The sequence below is a fragment of the Antechinus flavipes genome, chromosome 4 (assembly GCF_016432865.1).
Source record: "Antechinus flavipes isolate AdamAnt ecotype Samford, QLD, Australia chromosome 4, AdamAnt_v2, whole genome shotgun sequence".
Classification (NCBI taxonomy): domain Eukaryota; kingdom Metazoa; phylum Chordata; class Mammalia; order Dasyuromorphia; family Dasyuridae; genus Antechinus; species Antechinus flavipes.
In genome coordinates this window covers 296,507,301-296,533,855 of record NC_067401.1, presented here as the reverse complement: position 1 = coordinate 296,533,855, position 26,555 = coordinate 296,507,301, and the positions used below count along the sequence as shown (strand labels likewise).

At 31.8% G+C, this 26,555-nt stretch overlaps 1 protein-coding gene across 2 annotated transcripts in view; it reads right to left on the bottom strand.

Annotated features, from left to right (window-relative positions):
* Positions 1 to 13: 13 nt before the first annotated feature.
* The window catches only part of KPNA5 (karyopherin subunit alpha 5), a 61,781-nt gene continuing 35,239 nt past the window's right edge, over positions 14 to 26,555 (bottom strand). For both annotated transcript variants that reach the window (XM_051997601.1, XM_051997602.1), the window contains 7 exons: positions 26,382 to 26,481; positions 24,964 to 25,127; positions 14,184 to 14,262; positions 12,999 to 13,124; positions 10,809 to 10,936; positions 5,333 to 5,511; positions 14 to 3,643 (listed from right to left, as the gene is read on the bottom strand). In XM_051997601.1, the coding sequence (XP_051853561.1) occupies positions 3,456 to 3,643; positions 5,333 to 5,511; positions 10,809 to 10,936; positions 12,999 to 13,124; positions 14,184 to 14,262; positions 24,964 to 25,127; positions 26,382 to 26,481 (964 nt within the window). In that variant the 3' untranslated portion in view covers positions 14 to 3,455. The remainder of the gene's footprint in view (positions 3,644 to 5,332; positions 5,512 to 10,808; positions 10,937 to 12,998; positions 13,125 to 14,183; positions 14,263 to 24,963; positions 25,128 to 26,381; positions 26,482 to 26,555) is intronic.

The following is a 26,555-nucleotide window of genomic DNA, read 5'->3' as shown; positions in this document are numbered from 1 at the left end:
ATAAACACAAAAGTATAAAATAATATTTTTATTATTTTAATAAGTAATGTGTTGTAACATTCCATAATATTGCATACTGCTCATGTGTTGGTTTAGTTACATGTACTACCCTTACCTCTTCCCACCCCCATCCCACTCCCAAATCAGGATTTAAAGATGCACTATCCCCTTAAAGCCCTATAATACAGGCTTTTTATCTTCACATATTACATAAAACAAGAATGCAATGAACTAAAACAAGGAAAGGTTATTTTGCTAACAGTACCGATGTTTATTTCAATTTCACAGTTTCACAAGTAAGCAGTATTTTAAAGATTTGTTGAATTTGTTTTAAATCACACTAAATCTGTCATTTTTTACCCTAAGTGTTTATTCTTAAATGAGAAAAGAAATAGCATGAAGGAAAAGGAGTAGTGCTTCTTTTAGTCCCTCATCTAACCAAACAGATCATTTTCCAACTGCTAATGTTTTACAGTTAAAGATGAGTTACGTTTTGTGCCAACATTTTTAATACAATTTTTTTTTTTTGCTTTCTGGTTGCTATCAGCAACAGTGTATAAAATAAAATATGGTACTACAAAATTAAATAGTAATATTAATTCTTAAAAGGAAACAAATGTAATAATGAAAAACTTTAGTAGAAAACTAGTTATGATCAGTGAGTCAAGTATATAAGGAAACAGAAGCCAATTTGCATAATTGCATAGATTAACTAGTCAAAATTCAAATTCAGACAGAACAGTATACTTGATCAAATGAATAAAAAGGGGCACTTTCAAGTACTTTTGCCTGATTTTTGGTTTGTTTCATTTTCCAAGTATGCATGCCCTTTAAAAAGACTTAAAATAATTTCAATACTCTCTAAAAATTCATTTGGCAAAGCATTTCACCTTTTTCATCTCTCATAAACTTGAGGAAAATAAGACTGGTACAATTTTTCCCCCCACAAAGATCACTGAAGATGAATGACGCCATTGATCTAGGCATTTTAAAATGTAAACTTGTGAAAGAGGCCACCTTTTCAAAATTTCTATGACATAGTGGTATATTTAAGATGCTTGTGTCCTTAACCTATAGAGCTCATTATTAATACTTTTTAATATAGTTCAAACTTTGGTCCCAAACTACTAGATAGTGCCCCTTTTATTCAAATTAACACAATGAATCCAAATCCAAACAAATTAGCTATGCTACTCAAACAAGAGATCCAAGGACTAAAGGGTTTGTATTGAAATGTGTAAAGTTCAGTCACTTCACTGCTCAGAAACTTTTCTGTATTTACCTGCAGAAAGTAAAAACCCCCTCAAGAAATTCATTACACATTTTTTTTTCCTTCAATAAGGATTATTCTGCTTGAAAGATTTGGCTTAGAGAGGTGTATTACAGTGTCTACAGGGTCCTCAAAATAAAAGCAGGCACAGCTGGTTATTTTACTTATGTATTATGCTGCATGCAACATTATCAAAATAAGTTAGAAACAGTGGAATACCCTGTTACCTGATATTCAGAACTGCTTTAATAACAAAAGAATGTTTTTATCTGATGAATTCATCATTAATTTGGTACTCTTTAATGTCATCACCCTGTTCTTTTGAATATATATATAATATATATAATGCAAAAGAGATACTTTTTGTACTAAACCTCAGATTTCCACCATAACAAAAAAGGACACAAATACAATTCTCTAAATAACATTATTAAAAAAGTTTGGCAGATGTATTATAATTTTATGGACATGTCATCACCCTTCCATCTCCTATTCCCCCCACATATATTTTGTGTATTAAGTTTTAAATGTCCTGCTAAAAAGCTCAGTTTCATTATTTGTAATTTACAAAGTATTAATAGCACTCCCATGAAACATTTTTGTCCTGTAACATGCCTGATTTTCAGCAGAATCAAACTGTAAATGTTGCTACATATCAAATCAAATCTTTCTGTATAGTACTCTGAAATGACTAAGAATCTTATCAAAATTGCATCAAATACCATCTTAAAACAGCTGTAAAGTACATTTAAAAACATTATAGGTAGATATTAATTGGAAATGCAAACAGCTGACTACTATAAAGTACTTATAAATAAAAAATGAATTCAATTGTACTACATCTGCTTTAAATTTCTATCAAGCACAGTACCAAGGGAAGAACACTTTTCACAAAGTAAATAATGCATGATTTTATTTGTTTTATATTTCGAAGGTTTTTTCTTTTAACTTCAATACATGAAATCTGACTTGAAACATGGCTTAAAATGATAAGTAATTTGAAACACTGAATCATTAAGTTATCTAACATATACATCAAGCAGCAGTGTTGATCATTTGAGTATTATACCATAAAATCTAATATAGATTTCAAACACAGTCAAGAATCCTTAGCATTTCTCATTGATATTGGTCATTTAGTGCCCAAATAACATTAAACACATTTTTCAAAGTTAATATAGAATAATTTGACTTCTTTAAAATAATTTTGGCATTCAAGTAGTTTAATTATTACAAAGAAAAGCACAACTTTTCTATTACTGTTCTGACAAAAATCAGAGAAATAATTATTGTACTGTTTTTGCTATGCAGCTGTACTTTACATTCATAACTAAACATCTGTCATGATGTACTACAGTCTAAAATTAAGTAAGGGGAAAAAGCAGCAAAAAAATGGCAGCATATTTGGTCAGTCACACTAATAGAATCTGAGATTCTGTGAACATTGTATATATTCCAAAAGAAATAAGTAAATAATTCAAGAAAAGCAAACATTGTAGTGTATGCTCAACATAAACCAGAATAGCTCTTCTTTTCCTAAACTGCCATCTTTTAAAGACAAGTCTGTTTTTCAGCACATGATATTTTTTAAATTTTTTTCATAAATAGAGTTCACGGTTTTTTTCCTGCAAAGTATAATGTACAACACAGTGTTTAACAATTTAAAGTAATAAATATTTTCACATTCTAATTCAGCTTTGACTAGTTTGTCTTTTATTTTATGCTTTTGCTCTGAAGCAATGACACTTTTTGCTTCAGAACAGAGGTAGATTTAAGAAACTGGGCATGTCAGACTTACTGTCAAAATGCAATCATCAACAGCTGTTACTGCTGATAAGCAGTTTCAAAGAATGCCTGAAAAATTCAGAACCACTATTTAATTAATACTTTACTAAGGTTCTCCCTTTCAAGCTCAAGTTATTAAATTATATGTTTAATGAACACTTAACTCACAAGTCAGTTACAAAAAAAAAAATCTAACAATAAAATATATAAATACAAAAGACAAAAGCTATAAATGAAGAGAGGTACATCTAAACAGAATTCTTTTTGTTTTTTTTTAAAAAGTGCATCAGCTGCTTCTTTTTTTTGCCCTCTCCAAAACCACATCAAACTTTCTGACTGGCCAAAAAGAGGAGCTATGCGAAGCTAACATTTAATAACATATTTCTTTTCACTTAGTTATTTATAACTGAAATCCTTCCATTGGTGCTTCCTGCTGTTGAAAAACAAATTGCTGCTGGTTTTCATCCACCTGCGGGACAATGTTGGCATCCTCATCTTCCACACCAAAGTAGTGTTCAATAAGATCAAAAGCTTTTTGGTAGATCTCTTGATTTTCGTGGCTTTGAAGAAACTCAATTTTATCCAGACCTAAATTTTTAAAAGCACAGGCTTAAAAATCAGATAACTCAATATCAAAACTCAAAATATATCTGCCACAAAATAATAAATCAACATAAAGTCATTCATACTGTGGCTAATGAGATCCTCTGACATCCAAATTTTTGCAATCTTTAAAATAGCAGGTGACATAATTTTTTAAAAAAAGAGTATAATAATGTATATTACAAATTTCTACTATAACAGCTCAATTACAAAATATACACAATGTTCAAGGGAAGACTCTGCATGTACATATTAGAACTAAAGAAGTTTAAGGTACTATTTGCACATCTATAATTCCACTCCCCATTAACAGTGGCTACCATGGACGAGAGAAGACTAATGGTCATTTTGAGGTGTAAGTGTTGGTTTCTATATTTTTTTTATTCTCAATTTTAGGAGTTAATTTTGGAAGGTTGTATGGTGTTTAATAAAGCCCTGAAATGAATTATCTATCAAAAGGCCTATGTATTGGGCATAGACAGAGAAAAGAAAAAAGACTCAATCACATCTAAACATACAGCTGGCTTTAATTCACAGGGATTATATCCATTTACTTTAGTACAGTAAGTAGTGTTCCTTCCTTAACGAATAAAGTCGACAATATATTGTCTTAATCACTAAAATTGAGTAAACTAAAGGCTTAACACCTTAAAATTATTTTAGGAAGTGCAAAGTAATCCTTATAAACAAAATGAATTAGGACACAAAGAAGGGGGAAAAAAAGAAAGAAAACACTTAGAAGAAAAAAAAAAACTCTGAAAATTAGATACTTTATTCTGGCAGTGTCTTTGACAGCTAACACTTCTGATTTAGTATTTAAGTCTCTCTAGGATTAACTATCCTATAAGACTATTTCAAAATGTATCAGAGTATCCTAATACAAAAGTTTAGTTAGGATCAATATAAAACTAAATAATCTACCATATTTGAACAAAAATGTTAACTTACCAAAATATTACACTATTTAATTTTAAAATAGGCAATGAAAACCTATGCAACTTGCTAACAATAACAACCCCAATTTATACAACATTAAAGTATATAAGATACAGTGTAAATATATTACACTACTTTACAAAAGACTAAATACAAACTGAGAGGCTGGGAGTCACTTTTACTCCCATTCTTAACCTCAAACAACTCAACAATGGATTCAATTATCAAAAAAATTATTGACATTTTGCTGTTAAATAATTTTATACACATACATATACTGAATAAGCAAATGGATATATTTGGTTTGGGGATGTGTCAGGGAGACTGAAGAAGAATATAAAGGACATATATTTCACTTAGTTTATAAAGTTGTTTTTAGTTCCTAATGCAGATTTATATAACAGGAATAAGTGACTCAAAATGTGCTAGATTCCAGAAAAAAGCCATTGATAGTTAAAATCTTTATAAAGGTGCAGCAAGATGGCACAGTGGATAGAGTACCAACCCTGTAGTCAGGAGGACTTGAGTTCAAATGCAACCTCAGACACTTAATAATTACCAGTGTATAATCCTGAGCAAGTCACCTAACTGAAATTGCCTGGGGAATGAAGGGAAGAAAGAGGGAAGGAGAAAAGAGGGGTAGGTAAGGGAGGGAATGAAGGAGAGAGGAAGGGAAGAAAAACATCTTTAGATGAAGAATTAAGGACTGAATAGGATTATAAATTTATAAGTGCTTACCATATGCTTCTTCAATGAGAGCACAGTATGGATTGATGCCCATTCCATTTTGTCTAGCTTCTTGCTCCCCAAGGCGTAAAATATTTTCAAGACCATTTAAAGCCACCTGGACTATTTTGGAATCCATCACAGTCAAAAGGTCACAAAGAGGTTTAATACAACCTAATGCTACCAGATACCTTTAAAATAATTAAGGAGACAAGGGAAAGGAAGAATTTAATGTATTTTATCAGTTTATGGCACTGATTCATAAAACTACTACCCATAAAAACATTCTAAATATAACTAAAATAAATAAAACATTTGTAGAATGTAAACTAATTTAAAGTGGCAAAAATGCTTAGCAGGCTCAATTACACTGCTCATTTCCACAGCCTCAGATTATATTTACAACTCCAACAGGCTATCTTATAAATAATGTATCTTTTCCTAAGTCAAGAGTATGAGTATCTTTAAATTAATCATCACTCTATAGGAAAACACACATATACACACACTTAAAGAGATATATACATATATACATATATATGTATATGTATATATATATATAATATATATAACATATATATATATAAAATACAAAAGCCAACATTGTAATAGTACAACAAACCAAAAGCCAACATTGTAATAGTACAACAAACTCATCAATATATTTCTATTTTAAAAACTAAGAAAATAGGAACTACAGATATTTATTTCCTTAAAGTCTCCTAATTTTCATCTATTTTACTTTAATCTTAAGTACTTATTTGTTAGTCTGACGTCTGACAAAAATCAAAGGTTCATATAGTACGTTTTGTTTTGTATTTAAATTAAGGGGAAGGCAATAGAAGATGAATAGGTAGTATAATCTGGATGTGCTTATTAATATAATCAGGAAAGGCCTTATTAAGAAGTAACATTTATGTTTTGAAGAAAGCAAGGTATTTATAGAGATGAGGAAGAAGTAAATGGTATATAGACTAAGGAGAAAGACTGTCATATACAAGGAACAGTAAGTAGTTCAGTTTGGCTAAAATCTTGTATTTGTAAAGAAGAGCCATATGGAACCCTCGAAGGTAGGTCAGAGTCAGATAGTGAAAGATTTCATATGTCAAATAAAAGAGCTTCTATTTTAATTTTAGATGCAAAAAACAAGCCACTAGAACCTTTTAAACCAAAGAGTGACATGGAAAGACCTGCTTTTTGGGAATAACATTTTGTCAATTTTATGAGGGATAGATTGGTAGGACAGGAAGGCACATTAGAAGGCTACTGTAATAACCTGACAACTATTTTGCAATGTTCTTATAAGAGACAAGAAATAATTCAAAAGAGAATGACAAATGTTGGAGGGGATGTGGGAAAATTGGGACACTAATATGTTATTGGGGAAGTTATGAACTGATCCAACATTCTGGAGAGTAATTTGGAACTGTGCCCAAAGGACTATCAAACTGTGCATACCCTTCAATCCAGCAATGTCTTTACTGGGCCTATATCGCAAAGAACTAATAAAAAAGGGAAAAGGACCCACATGTGCAAAAATGGAATGACTTTTTGTAGTGGCAAGGAACTGGAAACTGAGTGGATGCCCATCAGCTGGGGAATAGGTGAATAAGTTAGAATGTATGAGTGCAAAGGATTATTATTGTTCTATAAAAAACAATCCGCAGGATGATTTCAGAAAGGCCTGAAAAAACTTACATGAATTAATGCTAACTGAAGTGAGTAAAATCAAAAAAACATTGCACAAGCAACAATATTATGTGATGATAAATTCTGTCGGATGGGATGTGGTTCTTTTCCACAATGATGTGATTCAAGGTAATTCCAATAGACTTGTGATAGAGAAAGAGCCATCTGCATCCAGAAAGAGACCTATGGGGACTGAATGTGAATCACATCATATTTTCACCTTTTTTATTATTTGCTTGCTTTTTGTTTTTTTGGTTTTTTTTTGGGGGGGGGTCTGTTTTTGTGTGCAGCATGATGAATGTGGAAACATGTATAGAAGAATTGCACATTGTTAACTTATATTAGATTACTTCCTATCTAGGGGAGGGGGGGTGAGGGAAAAGGAGGGTGAAAAATTTGGAACAATAGATTTTACAAGATAAATGCTGAAAATTATCTTTACATGTATTTTGAAAATAAAAATCTTTTTTTTTTTTTTTTTGAGGCAATTGGGGTTAAGTGACTTGCCCAGGCTCACAGAATTAGGAAGTGTTAAGTATCTAAGACCAAATTTGAACTCAGGTCCTCATGACTTCAGGACTGATAGTCTATCTACTGCACCACCTAGCTGCCCCAAAATATTTTTTTTAAAAAGCCATCTGGTCAGAAAGCAAGTCTGAACTGGGTACACTAGACCTTAACTTAGGTAAAAAGAATGTTAAAAGGAATAATTAACAGTGGTCTAATTTCATTAGAATACACAGGGATAGAAAAGTTCAGATTTTGGCACAAGACACATCTCTACTTATATTTGAAGTATAAGAAGTTAGAAATATCTAACCAAAAAGTAACAGACAGCATACTTGAATTATATTCTCTGGGATGAATACGGCAGAAGAGACTCATAACTAGAATTAGGAAATTCAGGAAAAGTACTGCTTCTTGAGACACAAGACTTTTGGGCTAAAAAAATTATGCCCCATTGACTAAAACAAAAGTTCTTAACAATTTTTTGTGTTCTGGAACCCCTTTGGCAGCAAGGTAAACCCTATTAAACCTTTCTCAGAATAATGTTTTTAAATGAGTACATAATATTATTACAAAAAAAAAATTATACTGAAATATAATGATTAAAATATTTTTAAAGAAAATTTACTATGATGTGAAGAGTAGACAACTGAAAATGCTTCTCTCTCTCTCTCTCTTTTATTATTAAAGCTTTTTATTTACAAAACACATGCATGGGTAATTTTTAACAATGACCCTTGCAAAAACCTTTTGTTCCAAATTTTCCTCTCCTTTTTTCACTCTGCCCCTAGCCAGCAGGTAGTTCAATACATGTTAAATATGTTAAAATATATGTTAAATCCAATATATGTATATATATATTTATATAGTTATCTTGCTCAAAAATCAGATCAAGAAGGAAGAAAAAAAAACTGAGAAAGAAAACAAAATACAAGCAAACAACAAGAGAGAGTTGAGAATGCTATGTTGTGGTCTACACTCAGTTCCCATGGTCTTCTCTCTGGGTATAGATGATCCTTCTTTTCTCAATAAAATTTGTTCATGAGTCAAATTTATAATAAGAACCATGCCCCAATTAATAATCAAAAGATATAATTTGTGCCCAAAGGATTACAAGTTCATGTGTAATCCTTTGACCTAATAACACCACTACTTGCATGAATATCAAAAGAGATTCGGGGAGTATGGAGAGGGAAGTATAATGATCTATACGTACAAAAATAATCATAGCAACTCTCTTCTCAAAGCAAAAAAAAAAAAAAACCTGGAAATTGTGGAGATGCCCATGAATTGGGGAAGGCCTCAAAAAACTACGGTGTGTGTTTAATAAGGAATATTATTACTCTTATGGAAAATGATGAGCAGGCTCTGAGGAAAAAAACAAACAAACAAACCTGGAAAGTCCTCCATGAGCTCAAGCAAAGTGAAACTGTACCGTATACAAAGTAAAAGCAAATTTTCTGGGATGACTTTGCTATTCTCAGTAGTACAATCATACATGACTACTTGGAAGGAATTTTATGATGAAAAAGCCTATCCAGAGAAGAATTCACTAGTTGTATGCAAATAGATTGAAGCATTCTCTCTCTCTCTTAAATTTAATTTTTCTTGAGGGTTTTTATTTTCATTAGGATGGGAGACCTATGATGTTTTTCCCCCCACAACTTGACTTTTATGGAATTTCTATAACTTTACAAGTTATTGTGATGGGGATTGTGATGGGGATAAGGGAGAGAACCTAGAACTCAAAAATTTTAAAAACAAATGTAAAAAAAAGATTTGTTTTGAATGTAACTGGGGGAAAATATTAAATACTTTTTTTAATTAATAAGAAAAAAAGAAAAACTTTGTCCAGATCAAATTACAAGTTGCATAGTCTCAAGAAATGTTCTTTCTACATTTACATTGATAATGAAATTATTAAAAGTTGACTGATGAGTACAAGTGTTCCCTTTGATAGTGGACATATTTATGAAAAAAACTTACACTAATAATCAATTATATAAAGATAGCTTTCTACAAAAATAAATTTCAGCTTAAAATGAACAAACATACTAAAAAAATAAAAAATGAAATCAAAGATCCTATATTATTAATGACTGCATATGTCAAATGCCAATAAAAAATCCAGTTTTTTGGGTTTTTTTAAATAATGATGTGGGGAGAAAGTAATGAAGGCTCAAAAAGATGAAACAAGAGCAAAAGACACTGGAAAAACAAAGATATTAAAAACCATAGACCTTTCCTGAGACAAAAGTGAAAGACAATCCTAGAAACTAAAGCTAGTTTTTAAAAAAACAGTAAATTAAAAAATAAAAAATAAACAGTGATGTGATCAAAAGAATCAAAATCCTCACAGCGCGATTCATGTAGAGAATTCAATCTTCACTTCTTGTTTTTTAAAGCGTAAATTTTATCATATTATCTTTCAATACAATTTCTTAGAAAAGAAGCACAAAGAAAGTTGTACACATTCCCGACGCATATAAGGATTCTAAAACTAAACGATTCTATAGAAATAAGAGTGTTTATGTGAAAAAAAAGAATTATCTGTTAATATAGAAAAAAAAGAAAAAATGAATATTAAAGTCAGCATAATGATCCAAGTTGTGGGTTATGATATAGAAATTATCAGAAAAGTACCATAGTAATCAACTATCATGAAACAGAAAAAAAAAAAAAAAACTAACTACTATAACATTAGTACAGGCCATGGTTTACACATGTTAACCTGCCTCACTTCAAGTTAAAATAACTATAATTATTCCATGATGCATATGACTACTAAAGCCTTATAATTTCTGTAAGATGAAATATGTTTACACATCTTAAGTTAAAAAAAAATTTCAGTGCCTACAAGTATGATATAAGTCTGTTTAAAAAAAATTTTCTCTTAAGTTTACAATGTAAAAACTAATTTAATGAATTTTTGTCAAAAGCAATTTGAGTAAAAATTTAAATACATGATTTGTAAGAAAACAATTGTGTGGTTTAGAACCTATCAAGTGGACCTGGTATTTCATAATGCTTAGCATATCCATTTTGATTTGAGAATTTGAAGTGTTTCGTACCTAAACTAAAAGATAGCTGTAATCTCAAAATGCTACAACTATAATTATTGCTTTCATTATTCCATAGCAACAAGGAAGAAAGATATTTTTTTAAAGTTATTCAAGCAAAAAAAAAATCCATTATAAAATAAATATGTCCTAATGCTTTCTAATTTTAAAAGTAGTAAAGTCGATTGTTATATAAAGTCATGATTCATTATTCTTCATTATCAGCATCATACCGTATCTGTTCTGGAGTACCTCCAGATGTTGCATTGGTTATAGCCCATGCTGCCTCTTTTCTGGTACGAAATTCAGCTTTCTGAAGAATTTCAATCAAAACAGGAAATATATTTGCATCTATGACAGCCTGAAGGAAATGAAAAGCAAACACATTACTGTCAATATAGTACTCTGTAAGAAATATTACCAAGTATAGTAATAATTAAATTCCATCATTTTTATTTTATTTTGAAATGCTACCATGATACTTATTCTTAGAATTTCTGAAAGATCTTCATCTCTACAAACTATACACTAAATACATACTTCCTAAAAGATCAGTTTTATTTCAATAATTCATTAAAGGAATATAATATTTATCATAGAACATACAGCTTTAAAATTTTATTTTTAAAAAACTTTGCTTATAAGAACCATTTAAAGAAATGGTATCCATTATCCAAGAACCAGTTGGGAAACAGTCAACACCAGAAGACCAGCCAATAGATCTGACAGTGGTAATTCATGAGAACTGTGTACAAAAGATGTAGCACAAATGCAATCTGCTTCACTATAAGAACCAATAGTAATGAAATTATGGATCTTTTGAAATATTAAAAATGCAAATAATTGTGAAATATTACCATGAAAACACAAGGAAAATATTCACAAACAATAAAATAAAAATTTAAAGATACTCACAAATGATAATTTATGAAAAAATAGAGCTGAAAAAGACTATAAGAATTTATCTAGTGCTTTTTTCTTTTCTAGAAAATTAATGCCTGTAGCATCTAAAACTGATAAAAATGTAACCTAGTTTACAAAAATTATTTCATTAAATCCATTCAATTACAAATACTAACAATGATTTAACTTTTTTTATCCTAATCCCTAATAAGGTAATCTTCTTGCTCATATTCAAAGAAGAACTAGAACTGTTCATTGTTCTCAAAGATACATGTTACAAATGTATATGTACGTAATGTGATAAATTAGGACAGTGACTGTGAGTAGAGAGAAGATGATATACATAAATGATATTATAAAGGTAGAAACAATAAGATTTAACAATGGATTGAATAAGGTAAGAGTGAGGAATCAAGGATGACAACATGGTTGGAAGCCCAGGTAACTGGGTCGATGGTGGTCCCCTTAATAACAATAGGGAAGCCAGAAAAAGCAAAGATTTGGGGGAAAATATTATGAATTCTGTTTTGGATGTGCTGTTTAAGACATTTGCCAGAAAAGCCATGAAAAGGACAATTAGTTGGCAATGTGCTTTTTGTGATTTAAAAAAAAAAAAAAAAAAAAAGAGGGTGTTCAGAGATTGGGAATCAGCTGAAGAAACCATGTAACATAAATATTATGGAATATTATTAAGAGATTCAGATAAATTTGAGGAAGAATTATAATGAAACATTATTATGAGATTCAGATAAAGTTGAGGAAGATTTGCATGAAATGATGCAGATCAAGAAAAAGATTATTAGTGCAAACACGACTACGATAATATATTTTAAAGCATACACTAAAAAAAAAACAAACAAACAAACAAACAAAAAAAAAACAAAAAAAAAAACAAGAGAATTTAATTGATCAAGTCCATAGCACTAGCAAACAAATATTTTCTTCCTTTCATTAATGAAAGTGTGGATTGCTGTGTGTGTTCTAACACATGACTAATACCTCAGTCTAATACTTTTCTTGGATACAAGAGGCTTTTTTTATAGAGGAAGGTTATTGGAAAGATATAAAAAAACCCAAAAATACTGAGGGGATATTTTTTAAAGGTAATATTAATCAATATTATGTGCAGTGGTAACCTAGGACCATAATTGCCCATTTCAAAACAATAAAACCAATGAAAACATTTGCATACTTAATAGAATATTATTTTAAAAGAGAGGAAACAACCAATCATCTTAAAAGTAAAAAACTACAGCTAACATTTAGATAATGAATATATTTCAATGAAATACAAGAGATATAAAATAATTATTATGTTAGACTACAAGAAATTTACCAAAATCTTCTCATGTCTTTAAATTTTATTTATCTACTATTGTTCTAAAAACTCAGTTGTCTTCTAGGCTTTTTAGTACTATTTATACTATAAAGAGATGCTTATATAGTTTTGACCTATAACATAAGCATCTTAAAGGCAATGGAAAAAAAGGGAAAAGATATCTAAATAGAAAGATCCTTACCTGAATCTGTGCTCTATTTCCTGCAGTGATGTTAGAAACAGTCCAACAAGCCTCTTTTCTAATTGATTCTTTTGGACTACTCAGTAAGTGTAAAAGGCAAGGTAATGCAGAGCAATTCAGAATTACCTATAAAAAGTTAAGAGGTTGAAAGAATCTTTTAAATACACATATTAACAAGTAAATTTGGGGGAGGAATCTTAAGATAAAACTGATGAAGATATTTTTCCACTTGAAAATCATGGTAGCAATTGTTATTTGGATAGAAATATCAGGAATTAATATGAATTTTTAAGTTTTTAAGGAAATGTTTAAAGGGGACAAAGGAAGCAGTACAAGACAACAGTATACATAACATGCTGCCAAAAATGCCAATTATCAATTTCCTCTTGGGGGAAAAAAAAATCGGATTGTTAAGGATCTAAGGAGGTATCAGATTTGGAAAAGCTTAGATAGCACCTGTCATAAGCCTCTTAATCTCTCTTGCTTTAACAAACTGAGAATACTCTACTTGGAAATTAAAAGCAGAGGCATCCACACCAACATTTAAACGATGGAACTAACAATCTATATTGTCATTTCTTTGCTACTGTTCCTCTAAGACTTGATTTAGAACCCCTCAGATAGCATATAAGAAGTGAAGTAGTTGCACTAACTTTGGAGTTACAGAACCTAGATTCAAATGCTTACTTATTTTGCTGCTTACTACCTATTACAATCTTAGATGAGACACTTTTCCTATAAAGTCTAAATGAAGTTCTAGTTCTAGTATTAGTTGTTCCCCAATCTCTTCTAGCTCCACCATCTTTTTCCTTTGCCGAACTGCTATAGATTTAATTGGCCATATGCAACACAAATTTGATGCATATTTGTATTTTATATTGCTAATATTTTATATGTGCATATGCTTCCCATAATATTTAAATGTTCCTTCTCTTAAGAACTTGTCCCAGTCCTCAGTGGACTGTGTCCTTTATCTATTATCTCGAAAACAAAAAACAGTGACTAAAAGAGTAAAATGCCCAACAAATATTTAATCATGTCACTAAGACTACATTGATTTGCACATGGAAAGATTAGTTATTGGATATATGTGAAAGAATCATCAGTATGAAACAAATAACTTTGTAATTTGTATTGTACACTCAATGCCATTTAAATAGTTATTTTATTGAAGTCTGAACTCACCTGTGTTTGAATGTCATCACCTGTCACAATATTACCAACTGCTCTTAATGCAGGTGATACCACTTTGTAATCATTGTGCCTAAAGACAACAAAAAATTAATTCACATATAAAAAGCTAGACCAGTTATATATTTCTGAAATAAAACTACATAATATTGTATTATTGTCTCTAAACAAGAATTGCTTCTCTCTTAAAAAGCAAATACTAACTAAAATTGACAAATGTAATCCATTAATTCTAAATTATTTCTATTACATGGAAATCCATGTTTTAATGGATTCATAATAATAATGATCCTTTAATTAGGATGAAAATTCTTTAAAGATCATGTACAAATATTCCACTCCTGCCTCAAGTCCCAACTTCTGTCTAAGCACAAGTACTAACACCCATCATTCACTGTGTTAGGAGTTAGGGATAGAAAGACAAATAAAAACAGATGATATTCTTAAAAGTTTTCAGTCTACTGGGGGCAGATAACATGTAAATGGATAAGTAAATAGAAATTATATACTAACTGAATATAATAATTTGGAGGAAGGGAGAAGTATTAGTAACTAGTGGAATAAGCCCTATACAAGGTAGTATTTTGAGCTTAAAAGGGATTTCAGGATTGTAACAGGGGGAGATTATGAAGAAAGGCACTGCGTATGGAAATGTAGGCTAGTTTGATAGGAATCTATAAATCTGCGATGGAGAATAACATAAAGTCTGGAAAGACTAGAGCGCTCTAAATGTCAAACAAGGGACTTTTTAATTAATCTTGAAAGAAATGAGCCACTGAATCTTTTTGAACAGAAAGGATAGTCAGACTTAATCGGTGAGGACCATCAGCTTGGCACTTTCAGGCTGATGGATTAAAAGGAAAAAACAAAAACAAGGGGATCAATCTGGAGACTCTTAAAGTAATTCAGAGAGGCAAATATGAGAGGTGTTATGTAGGTAAAGTTTACAAAATTCAGGAATCAATTAGATACGTGTGAGAAGTAGAGAGTAGGGACAATGTGATGACTTACAGGGTAAAACCTGTGTGAATGGAACACTGGAGATGCCTGAGACAGGAGGAGAAAGAAAATGAGTTGTTTTAGAGATGCTGAGTTTAAGATGCCTTAAACAGGCAGGTGGTTATATGGAATTGGAGCTGAAGACAGAGATGAGAGATAGATATGCCTATATGGGAATCAGAGGATCACAGATATAACGGAATTTATGGGAAATGAAGTCCTCCAAGAGTGCATAAAGAGAAAAGAACCAGGCCTGATCCAGAGGGTCTCTCTACATGAGGTGGGCCCGATAATTATATATGATAATCCAGTAAAGCAGAGTCAAGAGACTCCAATCAATTACGACAACCAGAAAAGAAAAATGTCACAAAAGCCTAGGAAGAAGAGAGTATTGAGGAGGTGGCGATCCAACATCTAACTCTGCAAAGAAACCAGTAGTTAAAGACTATAATTATTAAATGAAAGATGATGACAGAAGATATGAAGTGACCAGAGGTCATACTGAGCAAGAGCAAGTTTAGTTAGCAGTACTAAGTCTTAAAACTACACTACAAAGCAGTAATAAAGTACTCAATACTGGTAAAAAAAAAAAAAATACACACACACACACACACACACACACACACACACACACACACACTATCAATGGAGTAGATAAGGTACACAAGATGCAGAAGCAACAGAACACAGTAATGATGTTATTAAACATTATTAAATAAATTCAAAGACAAAAATTACTGGGCCAAGAAAATATTCCTTATCTGAAAAAAATGCTGGGAAAATTGTAAAGTAGTCTTAACTAAATTAGATCAATACTGTCGGAAAAAAAATGAACTCTGTGAGGGCTCCAGCTCTGATTTGGTATTCTGACCTAGATTGGGTTCCCTGGTGGAAGGGAGCTTAATGAGAAGAATCAAAGTGTGGGGAAAAATAAGGTGAAGAACTTACAGGAATGTATGAATTCTTTTTCTGTATTTTATTATTTCTGTGTCTCCCCTATGACCTGTATATGTGCAGGTTCATATCTATTTGAGCCTTGGCCAGCTAGAAACATATTTACTTAACCTGAACTGATGACATTTATTGGTATTTGACATTTATCAATATTTAGTCTATTAGCTGGACCACTGTCTGCTTGATTAAGCCTGAAGGTCTGACTTTCTGTTTCCTAGAAATCAGGAGATTTCAGGGAAACAGAAACGTTCCATTCCAATCTCCCCAAATAGCAACAACCAATTAGATGCCTCCCCCTCCCCTTCTCAATGCTCTCTTACTTGTGATGTAATTTCTTGTATAAAAGCTATGTATCTTTACTACTTCTTTAGCCCTCCTACCGTGAGTTTTCTCTTTCTTATCTTGCGATGGGACGGCTCATCCTCCGGAGGTTTTCAATAAACAACTTTTCTGCCTTCTACTGAGTGATCTCTGAGTAGTCATTTTGGGTAAGGGTCTTCTACATCCCTCACAAAAGTAAGGGCACTGTTAAGTATCAGATATCAGGGACAATTTTTTTAGGGAAGAGGGAGGTGGGGGAGGGGAGCAGAGTGGTGGTGGATACAAAAGCTACTGTTTCCATTCACAATTAACAAAAACACTTTTTCATCTTCTTTTAATTAATCTTCAATTAATCTTTGAATGTATTTCAACAACTTTAGAGAATTTTTGCCCAGGTTTAGTAATTCAATCTTCAAGAGTTAGTCTTATTAAATAAAAGTTCAAACACTTCTGCCTCACATTTTAAGCTCTCCATCATATGGCATTACTTCAGTTATTGAGGTGGAACAGTGGCTAGACCTCAGGAGTAAGGAATAGGCAAGTTGGAATCTTTTTTTTTTTTAGCTGTGTGAACTTAAGCAAGTGACAACATCACTGTGACTATTTCCTCCTTTGTAGAGTGTACTATAGCACTTACCTTACAGGTTTATGAGTATCAAATGAGTTGATCTATATAGAGCACTATGTAAAAGCCTTTAAGATATGAAATACTGTGCCTGATTTCCACATGCCAGATTAAGGATTTTTACTAATTATACACTATGTAATCTGAACATAAGCTGACAAAATGGACAGGTGGTCACGATGTCAAGCAGTACAATACTCAGAACAGATGAGCCAAGCCCTAGGGGCTCTGAGGGTGCTCTGAAATCCTTAAAGGCCCAAAAGATCTAGCACCCTAAAAATCAAAGATGTTGGAATTCAGTAATAGAACTCAAGGCAAGGCCTAGCAGAACAGTTCAGCATACTTATAAGCCCATCATGGGTGCCTGGTTCTGGCAAAAAGTGCCAAAATAGAAATCAATACTGCAGATATTTTGAAAAAAATACAAAGAACTATCATTACTAAAACATTACTAAAAATATAACTCTAAAATAGCAACACGTATTTAAAGGAAAAAAACAGATTTTTCAGAGTAAATACTTAGAAGAAATGAAACAACATTAAAAAATGAAATAAAAAACTTCAGAAAAGAATTGGGATACTGACACATCATATACCAAAATTTGGGGAATGCAGCCAAAGCAGTAATAAGGGGAAATTTTATATCTCTAGATGCTTAGTTGCATAAAATAGATAAAGAGAAGATCAATAAATTGGGGCTTGCAACTAAAAAAACTAGAAAAGAAACAAATTTAAAACCTCCAAATACCAAACTTGAAATTCTAAAAATAAAAGGAGAGATCAATAAAACTGAAACAAAAAATTGAATTAATAAATAAAACTAAGAATTGGCTTTATGAAAAAACCAACAAAATAGATAAACTTTTAGTTAATCTGATTTGAAAAAGTAAAGAGGAAAATCAAATTGTTAGTCTTAAAAATGTGAAAAGGGAGAACTTTCCACCAATGAAGAGGAAATTAGAGGAATAATTAGGAGTTATTTTGCTCAAATTTATGCCAATAAATCTGATAACCTAAGTGAAATACCTTCAAAAATATAGGGTGCCCACATTAAGAGGAAGTGAATTGCTTAAATAGTCCCATTTTCGAAAAAAAAAAAATAGAACAAACTATTAATCAACTCCCTAAGAAAAAATCCCCAGGATCAGATGGATTTGCATGTGAATTCTACCAAACATTTAAAGAACAATTAACCCCCATGCTATATAAACTATTTGAAAAAATAGGGACTGAAGGATTCCTACCAAATTCTTTTTATGACACAGACATGGTACTTTGATACCTAAACCAGGTAGGATGAAAACAGAGAAAGAAAATTATAGACCAATCTCTCTAATGGAAATTGATGCAAAAAATCTTAAATATTAGCAAAGAGATTACAGAAAATCATCTCGAGGATAATACAACATAACCAAGTAGGATTTATAACAGAAATACAGGACTGGTTCAATATTAGGAAAACTACTAGCATAACTGACTATATCAATAACCAAATTAACAAAAACCATATGATTATCTCAATAGATGCAGAAAAAGCATCTGATAAAATCCAACACCCATTCCTAATAAAAACACTAGACAGTATAGAAATACATGGACTTTTCCTTAAAACAGTCAGTAGCATGTATTTAAAACCATCAGCAAGCATCATATGTAATGGGGATAAACTAGAACCATTCCCTATAAGATCAGGAGTGAAACAATGTTGCCCACTATCACCATTACTATTCAATATTGTATTAGAAACGCTAGCTTTGGCAATAAGAGAAGAAAAAGAGATTAAAGGAACTAGAGGTAATGGAGAAACCAAATTATCACTCTTTGCTGATGATATGATGTTATACTTGGAGAACCCTAGAAAGTCAACTAAAAAACTATTGGAAATAAAGCACAATTTTAGCAAAGTTACAGGATACAAAGTAAATCCACATAAATCATCAGCATTCTTATACATCACTAACAAAATCCAATAGCAAGAGTTACAAAGAGAAATTCCATTCAAAATAACTGTTGAAAGGATAAAATATTTGGGAATCTATCTGCCAAGGGAAAGTCAGGAACTACATGAGCAAAACTACAAAATGCTTTCCATACAAATAAAGTCAGATCTAAGCAATCAGAAAAATATCAAGTGCTTGTGGATAGGTCGAGCGAATATAATAAAGATGACAATACTCCCTAAACTAGTCTATTTATTTAGTACTATACCAATCAAATTCCCAAAAACTATTTTACTGAACTAGAAAAAATAACAAAATTCATCTGGAAGAACAAAAGGTCAGGAATTGCAAGAGAACTAATTTAAAAAAAAAAAAAAATCAAATGAAATTGGCCTAGCTGTACCAGATCTAAAACTATATGTTATAAAGTAGCAGTCATCAAAATCATTTGGTACTGGCTAAGAAATAGGTTAGGTTCACAGAACAAAATAGTCAATGACTATAGTAATCTAGTATTTGACAAACCCAAAGATCCCAGCTTTTGGGATAAGAATTCGCTATTTGACAAAAACTGCTGGGAAAACTGGAAACTAGGATGGCAGAAACTAGGCATAGACCCACACCAAACACCTTATTTCAAGATACGATTGAAATAGATTCATGATCTAAACAAAAAGAATGTTCTTGAAATTTATTACATAGGATAGTTTACCTCTCACATCTGTGGAAGAGGAAGAAATTTGTGACCAAAGAAGAATTAGAGATTGATCACAAAACAGATAATTTTGATTATATTAAGTTAAAAATTTTTTGTACAAAGCTAATGCAGACAAGATTAGAAGGGAAGCAATAAACTGGGAAAACATTTTTACCATCCAAAGCTGATAAAGGGATCATTTCTAAAATATATAGAGAATTGACTCAAATTTGTAACAGTTCAAGCCATTCTCCAATTGATAAATGGTCAAAGGATATTAACAGAAAATTTTCAGATGAAGAAATTGAAATTATTTGTAGCCACATGAAAAGGTGCTCTAAATCACTATTGACCAGAGAAATGCAAATTAAGACAACTCTGACATACCACTATGTACCTCTCAGATTGGCTAAAATGACAGGAAAAGATAATGACCAATGTTGGAGGGGATGTTGGGAAAACTGTTGGAAAACTGGAACACTGATACATTGTTGGTGGAACTGTGAATAGATCCAACCATTCTGGAGAGCAATTTGGAACTATGTTAAAAAAGCTATCAAACTGTGCATACCCTTTGCAGTATTTCTACTGTGATTATATCCCAAAGAAATATTAGAGGGAAAGGGACCTGTATGTGCAAAAATGTTTGTGGCAGCCCTTTTCGTAGTGGCTAGAAATTAGAAACTAAGTGGAGGCCCATCAATTGGAGAATGACTGTATAAATTATGGTATATGAATGCTATGGAATACTATAGTTCTCTAAGAAATGACCAGCAGGATGATTTCAGAGAGGCCTGGAGAGACTTACATGAACTGATGCTAAGTGAAATGAGCAGAACCAGGAGATCATACATAACAATAAGCAGCAACACAGCAACCAGAAGACTATACAATAATCAATTCTGATGGACATGACTCTCTTCAACAATGAGATGATTCAAACCAGTTCCACTTGTTCAGTGACAAAGACAGCCATCTACACTCAGAGAGAGGACTCTGGGAATTATGTATGGACCACAACATAGCATTCTCACTCCTGTTACTTGCTTGCATTTTGTTTTCGTTCTCAATTTTTCTTTTTCTTCCTTCTTGATCTGATTTTTCTTGTGAAGAAAGATAACTGTATAAATATATATACATATATTGGATCTAACATGTATTTCAACATATTTAACATATATTGAACTACCTGCCAGCGAGGGGAGGGAGTGTGGAGAAGAAGGAGAAAATTTGAACAAGAGGTTTTGCAAGGGTCAATGTTGGAAAAATTACCCATTCATATGGTTTGTAAATAAAAAGTTTTAATTTTTTTTAAAAAATGGGGAAAAAAAGGAATTGGGAGATGTAATAGCTTAAAAGTGACAAATCAAGAAATGAAATTCCTGAAAACTAGATTAAATAGAAAACAATGACTGTAAAACATGGCAAGAAATATTGGATCAAAATCAAAAAATTTAAAAATAAATAAGAAAAAAATGTAAGATACCCAATATAAACAAAAAAAGTAAAATTGGAAAACATCAAAAAAAGCTTTAAAAACCATTAGACTCCATGAAAACCATGATTTAAAAAACGAACAAAAAAAAATGATGAGATCATAAATGAAAAATGCCAAGATCACTTAGAATCAAAGTACAAAATAAAAGCAGAATGTAACAATCACCTCCTAAAAAAAATTCCCCAAAATAAAATTACTAGGAATGTCTTAACAAAAATTCAGACTCCATTAAGAAAACCCCAAATATTTAGAAAGAAGCAGTTCAAGTACTAAGGATCTTCAGTAGATATAATATTATGACCTGGAGGTTTCTACTAGAAAATTAATGGGATTTGTAGTATTTCAAAGATAAAGACTTACAACCACCAAGAAAAAATATGACTAAGTATAATACTACAAGAAAAAAATCAAACAAAAAAATGGAACTTTCATGGAAAAATATTACAAACACAAGGATCCAGAGAAATCTAGAAAAGAATGAGCCATATAATGATGTAATGCTTCGTTCTAATAGAGGAAGAAAAACAAATGTCCCTTCAGAACCTGAATATCTTCTATGAGGGAGTCAAATAATTTTTAAAAAAAGGAAATCCTGAGAATAGGTTGGTTCTATTATGAAGATCTGAAGTAGGGAAAGAGATAAGGGACTGGAAAAGTAGTATTATAAACAACATAGTAGTGTAGAAAGCAGGAAAAAAATTGTTTTTTTTTTTTTTTTTTTTTTAATCATAGAACCTCCTCTTCACTGCGAACTGGGATGTGTGAGAAAACCATGAAGGAAGAGTAGGAGAGTGGGCATCAGATGAATGGCATTCTTTATCTAAAATGTACAGAAAGTTATACATGTATACTCAATCTGTTGCAAAAATACACCAAATTCAACAGGGAAAATAGGGAAAGAAAGACAAGTAGGAAACAAAGAACAGTAAGTAAAAAGCAGAACAAACTTCCCTAATCCTGAAGGGGGAATTAACAAGTGGAAAAAAAGAAATTAATTAAAATCTAAGAAAGTGTCTTAAACTGCCTCTTAACGAACTTGGAAATAGATGAACAAATTGAGGTATATATCATTTAATGGAATAGTGATTCATTGCAAAAAAATTACAAAAAGTAGATTTCAAAGACTCATGGGAATTATGTTGACAAAGGGTTAAGGTGGTAGAATGAGGATAATTTATACAAGGAAAACAATATGGTTTAAAAACAAAGTAAAGACCTAAGAATTCTAATCAAAGCAAACCAAGTCTCTAAAGAACATATGAAGAATCATGTTACTTCCTCACAAAGAAATGATGGATATGATGATGACGACTACCAGCATAAAAACAGAATTTTAAAATCTGCAAAACATTTTCCAATTATGTTTTTTGATCCTCACAACAACTCTATTAATCCAATCCAATCTAATCCAAGAAACATTTATTAAGCACCTATTATATCCAAACACTGAACTAAGCAATGGGGATACAATAAAAGATAGTTAAGGAGCTTAAAACAGTGGGGAGACAACACACAAAATGAGGCAGGAAAACAAGAGCAGATTAAGCCAGGAGGTACCCACTATAGAGACATCTTATTCTGTGAAGCTGAAATGAGATAGAGCTGCAGATTCAAGTGGGGTGGGCCAAAAAGTTCAGTTTCTGCTCTCTATAAAAGAAGGCATTGAAAGGAATTCAATACTTCACCATCCACTCCTTCAATCAGATGGGAGAGGAGGCTAAGGGAGGTGGTACTGATCGAGGAAATTAGTAGTGAGATGAGAGTAGAAGTGATAAACTTATCCTGGTTTGTGAAGTAGAAATTAGAGCAACAGATGTAGAGTGATTTTTATAGATGAAGAAACTATGTTAGAGGTTAAGTGACTCACAAAGCTAATGTCTGAAGCTGGATTTAAACTCAGATTTTCCTGATTCCAGACTCTAATCTATGCACTATATCACCTAAATGGACTCTGAAAACAAAAACAGGACAGCTAGATGGTACAGTGGATAGAACACCAGCCCTGAAGTCAGGAGGACCTGAGTTCACATTATCCTTAGACACTTAAAACTTCCTAGCTGTGTGACCCTGGGCAACTCACTTAACCTCAATTGCCTCACCAATTAAAAAAAAAGAAGAAAATGAAAGCAAGGACAATGAGTTTCTAGTATTTTAACATACAAACCATACTGGTCATACTTTCTTGGGCATGTTCAATATATTGAGCTGGTTTATTTATTATGAGGAAAGTGAGAGAGTGTTTCCACCCTTTTCTTTCTCTTTTTTCAATTATGAGATGAGATAGCAAGAGATATTGTTTAAAAATAGGATCATTATAAGATTTTTTTGATTGCACAGAAGTCCAGAAGGAAACAAACAGGGCAATATTTTTTGAAATATGCAGAATTTATCATACATTTTTTAAAAAGCTGGGTGAAATGGAGATTCACAATTTCTTGTAGAAGCAGCTAATGACACAGAAGATAAGAGTCCTGGGTCTAGAGTCAGGAAGACCTAACTCGGACTCTTTAGTGGCTGTGTTGGCCTAGGACTCACTCTAATTTGCTACAGTCTCCTCATTTATAAAATGGGAATAACAATTCCACCTACTTTTATAAGGTTTATATAAGGACCAAATGAAATAATTATTGTAAACAACTTAATGTCAGGGCCTGGCTCACTGTAAACAATATATAAATAAATGTTATCTAGTATTATTGCTAATAATGATATTATTAAAAGAGGATAATAGCAGCATATAACCTGAAGAATTGTTAAAATAAGAGTGCTAGACCTGTAGTCAGGAAGATTCATTTCTGTGAGTTTAAATTCAGCCTCAAACACTTACAAGACTGAGCAAGTCAATTAACCCCATTTGCATTAGTTTCCTCATCTGTAGAATAAGCTGGAAAAGGAAATGGCAAACCACTGCAGGATCTTTGCCAAGAAAAATCACAAAATGGGTCACAAAGAGTTGGACACAACTGAAAAGACAGACCAACAATAAAGTATTTGCATAAGTGGTGAATAGAAATGAATTTTTTATTGATTATATCCAAAGATGCATTTCTTTCATTTGGATATATGTAAGGTGAAATGTTCTCTTACAGCTAAGATAGTCATTAAAACCCAGGATCAAAATAAAATGAACCAGTCCTTTAAATCACTATTATTACCAAGTTTTAATCCAAGATTTTTAAAAGATGAAACACACTCGATTATATTACTGTAAAAATATTAATATCTTAGTGAGAAAGTTTTTGTATTAATAAGAAAATTTAATGTTCCATTTTTATTTCAACTTTTAATGTTTATTTTTGTGTTTTAGAATATAGAAATAGCATACATATATTTAAATGATCTCTATTATTACTATCAATAATAATATTATTCATGTTCAAAAATTTTTTTTAACTAAGATCAAACCTGTTTAGAGGCCAAAGACAGAATTATTAATTTATCAAGAAAATCTGAGCTTAAATTCATATACTTATTAATTGCATAAGTCAGTCACAACTTCTCTCAGCTCAGTTCCTTATTTTACAAAGGATAAAAAGTAGCACCTACTTTACAGGGTTACTCTCTAAAAGAGATCTTTTGTAAATCTCAAAATGCTACATAAACTTTGTAAAGCATATGTAAAGCTTTTTGTAAATCTCAAAATGTTATATAAATCTGAGGTATAATTATTATTGTTACACTACAGCAAAGGCTAAATTTAACGTACAATATATCTTTCTTAATCATACAATTATACTTACATCAAAAGTTCTACCAGTCTTCGACAGACTCCAGAGTCAATGACTGCTTGGATTTTGTCATTGGGTCCATCAGAAAGATAAGAAAGGGCCCAACAAGCATCTGCTAATACATCTGGGTCACTGCTAAATAGTAACCTTGATAGAACATTTAAGCAAGGCGATACCTGGAGAAAAAAAGAACCAGAAGTTTAATGATTCCTCTATTATTACAGGAGTTCAGAAATAGAAGGGTTCTCAGTAGCCATTTAATCCAAGCCATACGTGAAAAAGAATCCCTGCCACAAGCATCACTAATAAGTAATCCTGCAACTTTTGCTTAAAGACCAGGGGGGAAAGAGAGGCGGGGTGAAGAGGGGTGAGGGAGGAGGGAGGAAATAGAAAAACTCATGACCTGCTGAGGTAATCCATTCTACTTTTTAAAAGCTCTCATTATTTCTAAGATTTTTCTCAAATCAAGTCAAAGTTTGCCTCTGTAACTTCCTATTATTGCTCCCAGTTTGAGCCTCTCGAGTCAAGCATAGGTCTAATTTTTCTTTCTTGTGAAGTAATTTCAAATTACTGAAAATAGGTATCATATTCTCCCTTACACGATCTCTTTTCCAGAGTAACTATTTCTGCTTCCTTCATCCAATTCTCATACAGCATTAATTTCAGACCCTCCACCACCCTAAGTACATTGATCATGGGTACTCTTCAGATTACTGTCTTAGTAACATGCAGTGCTTAGAACTCAACACAATATTCTAGAATTGATCTAACCTTGGCAAAATACAATTGAACTAATAACTCCCCGCAATTACATGCAATTTAAATTTTAAAAAAATATATCAATATAAATTGCCTTGGCAATTTTCTAAAAAGAATTCTCAAATAAGCCATTTAATCATGAAATGTACCCTATATACAGTCCTTCATACAGGTCTACTACAAGGAAAAATATGGTTTTTAACTTTGCAGATATACCCCCTAAACACTTTCAAACTCACAGAATATAATTTTTCCTTCTTTTGAGCTATCATATAACACTGACACCAATAATCTAAATATGAAGAGGTAGGGGAAAAAAATAACTTTTCTTCATGGGGGCTGGTTGTCCTTTTGTTGAATGTCAAAATATTTAGCAATGTTATTCTACTGTATGATATAGGTAACACTTTAAAAAGAAAAATTAGAATGAGAATAGCAAACTACACAATAGCACAGACATGAAGTATCAGAGAGTAAGAGTCAATAGACTACACCTCTTATTTTCAAAATGTTGAATTAGCTCCATGAATTTGAATTCACAGACCCATTCTAAGCCTCAATTTCCTTATTTCTACCATGAGAAGAATGGAACTCCTGTTCATACTTTCAATCTCTTACATTTTCCCTTAAAGTCCAAGACACATTTATCAATCTGTCTATATCAGTCATACCTTGCTGAAATCTGGAGGTGGATTCTTGCCTCTACATAAATTTGAAAGAGCCCATACAGCATTTCGAGTTGTCGTGAGTCTGTTTGAATTTGTCAGTAATCTGGCAAAGAAAAAAAGGAATTGTCCCCTTTAACAATAATTCTTGAACACATCTGGGGAAAGATATTTAGATTG